The sequence below is a fragment of the Quercus lobata genome, chromosome 6 (genome assembly GCF_001633185.2).
Source record: "Quercus lobata isolate SW786 chromosome 6, ValleyOak3.0 Primary Assembly, whole genome shotgun sequence".
NCBI classification, from domain to species: domain Eukaryota; kingdom Viridiplantae; phylum Streptophyta; class Magnoliopsida; order Fagales; family Fagaceae; genus Quercus; species Quercus lobata.
In genome coordinates, this window is record NC_044909.1 from 4,126,282 (window position 1) to 4,133,089 (window position 6,808).

At 33.3% G+C, this 6,808-nt stretch overlaps 1 protein-coding gene across 1 annotated transcript; it reads left to right on the top strand.

The window, feature by feature from the left end:
- The first annotated feature begins 2,187 nt into the window (after positions 1-2,187).
- On the top strand, positions 2,188-6,317 carry LOC115993947 (dual specificity protein phosphatase 1-like). Its single transcript, XM_031117948.1, has 6 exons — positions 2,188-2,405; positions 3,087-3,237; positions 3,378-3,513; positions 4,050-4,170; positions 4,594-4,739; positions 6,084-6,317. The coding sequence occupies exons 2-6, from the start codon at positions 3,130-3,132 to the stop codon at positions 6,098-6,100; spliced, it is 528 nt and encodes a 175-aa protein (XP_030973808.1). The 5' UTR covers positions 2,188-2,405; positions 3,087-3,129; the 3' UTR covers positions 6,101-6,317.
- Positions 6,318-6,808: the final 491 nt, after the last annotated feature.

Sequence of the window (6,808 nt, forward strand, 5' to 3'; positions counted from 1 at the left end):
TGGAACAACCCTTAAAATTAGTAGTTTATAATTCTGCATTTAACTCAATTTTACCATTTTTAGTAATTTTTGGTTTTTTGTCACCCAATCGCATAATTAGTACGAATTAGGGTTTTAGACATTTTTCTTAATATTTATATGTTTTGTAGCCGTCAAAGGCAAATCAAATTATTATCAATAAATACAGACTTTTGTCAAATTATTTCTCTAGTGAATTTCATTTTTTTTCTCCTTATAGATTCAAGGAAACTCCTCATGAATTCGAGGTTTACTACCAAGAACTAATAATTTAGTTTCTGTTTTATTAAGAAAGTATCATGTGTGCTTTCTTTAGATTTTAATGACATCACTTAGGGATGCTTTTGAAAGTTTATGCTTTTTATGGCATGAAGATTTTATCTATTCACATGGCATTCCATGGTGCATTTCCTGATTCTATAAATTTGTTCACAGTGGCATTCTCATGGAGGGTTATTTAGAATGAGACGATTTTATGCATGCCAAAGGTTTGTACACATTTGTCACCCCAAATTATCAAACCATAACCAACTATGAACTATCCATACATAATACATTCCTTTATATTTGACATGTCTTGCCTTTATCATACTTTGTCTTGGCCTCTCTTTACGGTATAATTTTCCCTCTATGTGATTGACCCTCGGGGAAGGAATGGCGTACGTCCCAATTGGACCTTGTATATTCCATTGGTCATTCGGATGTCCCCACCAAAATATATTTTTTATAGGTTTTATGACTTTATCCTCTGACACAAACAAGTCGGCCACAATTAGGGGCATTGTTTATTAAAATATTTTATTTTTAATCTCTGGTGTCAAAATTATTAATGAAAAAGTTAACAAGGGTATTGATTTATGAAATATTTTTAAAAATATAAAAAAAAATAGTAATTGATGTTTTTACAATTTTTTATATTTCTCATAAAAGTGATATTAAAGACACCCTTTAATATGACCCAATTACTAATTATGTTTTATTTTGTTTTTAATTTCATTTTACTTAAATCCAATTAATAATTATGCTTTATTTTATTTGCCTCTAATCTCCTGTTCCTCCCCCTTAAAAAATATCCAAACAAAATTTATTGAATGCTACACTTCCTCTTTTGACTGTTCTGCTTTACCCTCCTTTCCTCCTCCTCCTCCTCCAAGTTAAAAAGAAATGTCTAACAACTTGTGACCATATCATTGAGGATGCACAAGGGCAAGCTAGGAAGGTACTACGGTGGAGCTTTGAACATGTCAAAGAAACAAGGCAACTCTATGACTCATGCATTAGCCAAGAAAACACATGTTAACAAACTTCGAGATTTGGATGGAAACCAAGCTTGACTTCATTATACATAAGTCAAAAAAAAAAAAAAAGTTTGGCTACAACAAAGTGACATGCGATAAGGACACATGTTCACTCCGTTTGTTCTAATATAAAATATTTTCTCATTTTTAGGTGTTTGTTTGCAGGTAATAGATAGTGAAACTTGTAAAATATTTCATGTTAACCGTAAAATCCTTTATAAAAAATTGTAAAATTTTTTGCCTTTGAAAATTTCGTAAAACATTTTCAAAAAACACACAATGGCTTCCCTTCCCCCATCTGGTTACTAGGTCATCGATTTGGTGGCCGAAGACACCACTACAGCGATTGGTGCCAACAGTTTGGTGGTCAAAGACTCCACTTTAGTAACCGATGCCAACAGTTTATTGGTGGGAGACGCCTCATTAGCGATCGATGCTAGCAATTCGATATTTGGAGACTCCACACTGACAACTAATGCTGGCAATCTAGTGGCCAAAGACGCCGCATCGTAAATAGTGCGAAAGGTTCAATAATCGAAGACGTCATTTTGTTAATTGGTGTTAGCTGTCCAATCGCAGAAACCACTGCTTTGATGGTAATTGTGGGCAATCTGGTCACTAAAACCACCACTCTTATTTCCGATTCTAAAGGCCAACAACTTTAGCATTAAGCCATTACTTTTAGTAATTTACTTTTAAAAAAATTTACTTATCATGCCAAACACTTAAAAATATTTTATTTTCCATGTAAAATATTTCCTTAAGATTTCTTCGTATTGTTGATGGAAAAAAAACAAATTTGTAGGCAAATTTGTACGGATGGCTCTTGGCGGCTAAAAGTAAGGACCGCATAAAGAGTGACCGTAGAGAAGCAAATTCCCGCCGCCCTCGACGTGACCTTTCCCGATTCACACACCCACCTAAAAAACTAAACTCTACACGTTAGCGAAACCCTATATTATATAAATCATTTTTATATGGATCAACAAATCAAATGCAAGCGGTAAAAACGGACGGGATATTAATTTTACACTCCAAATATTCAGTCTTTTCTCAGACCCCATTTCCAATAGATACAGAGCTTCTTCTGTAAGTTTGTTGCCTTTTCCTTTTCCTTTTTGTCCTTTCCAAATAATATTTTGCAATCCTGTAAATTCGCGTTACTTTTATGAATAATCCGATCCTAGTTATTATAAAGTGATTGTTGAGTAAATTTTTTGATATGGGTCATTCCTGTTATATGTATATGCTTGCCTTTTAAGTTTGTTTTTGGATTTTCATCAATTACCCAGATGATAATTTGGCCTCTTCGTTGTGTTTCTTAATCTCTTTTGTGTTGTTTTACTGTTTTGCTTAGATTGCTGGTGTCAAAATTGTTTCCTGGAGTCAAAAATTCATAAAGACATTGTTTTTTTTTTTTTTTTTTTTTTTTTTTCTCATGGTGATTCATAAAGATACTGTTTTTTTCCCTTGGCGATTCATGCGCTATTAGACAATCTTGTGTGTGTGTCTGTATGTTTGGCTTGGTCAAAACATGTTTTTCAAGGGACAATAGTGAAATAAAATGATGATGTGGGTTTTCGAAATGTAGTACTTTTGTCACATTCTTAGTTGCTGTGACAGAATGGGGAATCATTGAATTGTCGTTCTTAAATTGTGGGACAACATGACTCTATTGGTATTGTAGGAGAAACACATAGTTGGTTAGCAATTTTGTGCCTGAAACTTATTGGAGAATCACAAATTAGCAACTTTATGCCTGTTTTACAGGTGAAAAAGAAGAAACAAGTGTATAATATTCTCCTAGTTGACAATGGATCAGTTTGACGAGTCCATCAGGAAACAAGTAGCGGCACTTTTTCGAGTTATAAATTATACAAGATGCATTAAAGATGACAATGTTCCGTGCAAAATTGAAGAGGTGATTGAAATTTGGTTATTATGATCCAGTTTGGTGTTTTTACCGCTTAGTTACTCAGCATCTTGGTTTTGTTTTCATTCTATCCTTTAACATTTGTTTGCTACTAAGGTTGTTTTATATGTTTGTTCTTGATTTTTCAGGGTCTTTTCTTGGGTTCTGTTGGTGCTGCAAATAACAAGGATGCATTGAAAGCCTTGAATGTCACACATGTATTGACTGTAGCTAGTGCATTGTTACCAGGACATCCAAATGATTTCGTATACAAAATCATCAATGGTATGAAAATTTTCTTCTTTCGGTTGGAATTGTGTATGTGTGTGTTTTCTAAATTCTAACATATAATTTTTATGAATTGATGTCACCTTAAAGTTTTTTAGTTTTCTTCTCTCTGTATCTATATCTAATGTTTCTCCTTTAATCTATAGCTCTCTGAGTAGATTTTTCCATTGCCCTCTCTTTTTATCTAAGTAATTGTTTTTGTGTTAGCTTAAAGAATGTTTTTGCTCTATTTCTCGCATTGTAATGTGTCTCTTATTTGTATTTGTCATGATTTTTAGGTTTTACTCTAATGGTACATACATGCATCCCAACAATAATTTTTTAAACAAGTTTCACCAACACCTTTTTTTTTTTGTGTGGATTTATCTCACAGTGCTGCAATTTATTTTTATTGCTCCCACCTTATAGAGTTCTAATTCCTAAAGATACGAGTATTTTGATGCAAAATTTATTGATACTTATCATTGTTCTGAACCTTGTTGAGTTTCTAGAGCTGAAATTATTATCTTCGGTGTTTTTGCAATTTGAGGTAGTTGCTGACAGGGAAGACACAGATATAAAACAGTACTTTGATGAGTGTTTCAATTTCATTGATGAAGCTAAAAGATTGGGTGGTGGTGTTTTGGTCCACTGCCTTGTTGGAAGGTCCAGAAGGTGATTTTTTCTTCCCTATCTAGGTTATTTTCTTTCTGGGGATCTTCTTGCCAATGGTCTCTGGACCAGATGACATCTCCTCTCCTTATAAATGATGCATGGGCTTTCAAAGTGTTGTGATTTTACAGTTTTTATAATGATATGTTATCTTCTTTTCTGATTTTACTTTTTTCTCTCATATATTTTATTAGTTTTAGTTATTACAATTAAAAAAAAAAAAATTATGATTGAAGCCTTATCTTATCTCTTAGTGTGCATAAACTTTTTAGATGTATGCTTCAAAGAAACCATATTTTGCTTCATTAAATAAGTGGAATTGGGATGCAAACCATGTCTATACCTTGAATTGGCTTGCACTTGGATTGTGATCTTGTTTGAACTTTCATTTTGAACTTAGATTATTTTGCATATTTTGGCTTGCAGTGTAACCGTAGTTGTTGCCTATCTAATGAAAAAGCATGGAATGAACCTATCTCAAGCTCTGGAACATGTAAAGACCAAACGTCCACGGGCAGGTCCCAATTCTGGTTTTATTACACAACTACAGGACTACGAAAAATCTCTTCAAGGTTAGTCGTTTTTGTACATTATTTGTATTTATTGTAATTTTTTTATACAACCTCTCATCTTGAACTAGCATTCCCATTAAGCTTTGAAGACGTCAATGTAATAAATGAAGTAGAGCCATGTAACTTGCTGAGAATTGTTCTGTTTTACTGAATTGAACATGGACGTTTACAAGTTTACCCTTAACCCTGTCAAAACTTCAAAAATCATGCATAGATATTGTTGATGTTGCCATTATTAGAAACATTGATGACTTTCTGGCTTTTTGCATACACTATGGCAAGCCCTTTCTTTTTAATGCCTGTAATTGAATGCTTCCAGCAATAGCTATGTGGCATCCTTATTCTCAATAAGATATATGGAAAATCTGTAAATTCGGATGTCTAACATTCTTCCAACTAGCAAGTCCTTGCTAAATCCATCACTCCAGTTGCACCTCCATACTATCCAACCTTTTTTTCCCTGCTACTTGACTAAATGGTTGATTGCATTGCTTAGTTCTCATATGTTGTTCCCATAACCAAAGCTATTGATATGAAAATTTACAGAGAACTTAAAATAGTCACAATACCTTCTGTAGTCAAAATCTCTCTCTCAGACAATTTGCTCTTTGAGTTTTCCATAGATTGGAAACTAGGACATTCTTTAATAAAAATTTGTTGTCCTTTGTAAAAGAAATAATGAATAAGTAAATTCCATTTAAAAATTTTTCAATTTCTAAAAGGGGGTTTTATTATTCTAGATGTGGGATTGTGGTTTTTATACTACTAGTTCATCAGAGTGGAATCTGCTGCATATTGCACAACCATTCTCCCATTCAGAAAGTATTCAAATCCTTGTATGTGACTTCTTTGTCAGTCCTTCCATCTGAAGGCTAATAAAATTGAATAATAACCTTGAGTTGAGTGGAAAATATACATGAAGAATGTAAAATAATGTTTGTTCTCTGTCTGGAATCTTTTAAGGGTTACATGGAGATTGTGTATGCAATAATTTGCTGACTGTGATATGGTGTTAAAAAAGGTTATGAAAGTTAAGTGTTGAAAATTGGTTATGTTTTATGGAATTATTTTTAACAATGAAATTTTTATATTGAGTTTAATGAATGCTTCTGTTAGTCATTGTCTCAATGAAGCATTTGTTGTTGCCCTAGATGGTGTTTGGAACAGATTTCGTGCTACTATATATGTTTGTTGTCTTACCTGTACAATTGTTATTATTTTTACTGCTGCAATTAATATTCATTGGTCATTTCGTATTCTTTTTCTTTGTTTGTATGATGAGTTAACTTGAATGATTTTTTTTCCCTTTTTGGCATGAATTTCTTTATAATGCTTCCAATGAAGATGGGAGGGCTACTTGATGAAACTCTGAGAGGTCTAGCACCACAGGACAGATAGCTTTTGGTTTGTTGTAAGGATTACGAGTAATCATCTTTGTAGACACTATGCTTAGATTCAGATGCTGCTGATCAAAATTTGAAATATACTGCAAAATGGGTACAGTTAATACAGAGATACCAGTTGTTGGACATTATGTATATAAGCAGGAGTGAAATACTATTTATGTTTGATTTTGAATTTTTTTTCCCTTATTTATTGTTATTAAAGGTTTCATATATTTTGTCATTTTCTTTAATTATTGTCACTTTGAATCAGTATATGATTCCTTGTGGCACAGCAAGCAACTACCATTTGTTTGCAGTTTAATAGCCACTTCTGCACAAGGTTGCAGCTGAAATAATATTTGGGCCACGATTCTGAATGTAAGGGCAAAGCTGGTGCTGCCAAATAGTCCCTGAAAATTAGGACTAGATGGTTTACAGGCTAGGTTAAAACTGCAATTCTCTTGCTCCTCTTTTGTCTTATCCATATGTTCTTATTGGTCTAGGTGCTAGATATAGAGTGACAAAGGTCCTTTTGGTTCTGCTTTTCATATCAGGAAAGCTCTGTCGATGATGTTTGAACTTTGAAAACCCACCAAAGTCTTGAAAAATCAGGACCATATTGGCCCCCATATAATGGAAGCATTGATGTTAACATGGTACCTACATTCAAAGTTTACCTGTGAA

Coding starts and splice junctions, on each gene's coding strand:
- LOC115993947 (XM_031117948.1), top strand. CDS start 3,130: ATGGATCAGTTTGACGAGTCCATCAGGAAACAAGTAGCGGCACTTTTT. Junction 3,238..3,377: donor TTCCGTGCAAAATTGAAGAG/GTGATTGAAATT, acceptor TTGATTTTTCAG/GGTCTTTTCTTGGGTTCTGT. Junction 3,514..4,049: donor CGTATACAAAATCATCAATG/GTATGAAAATTT, acceptor AATTTGAGGTAG/TTGCTGACAGGGAAGACACA.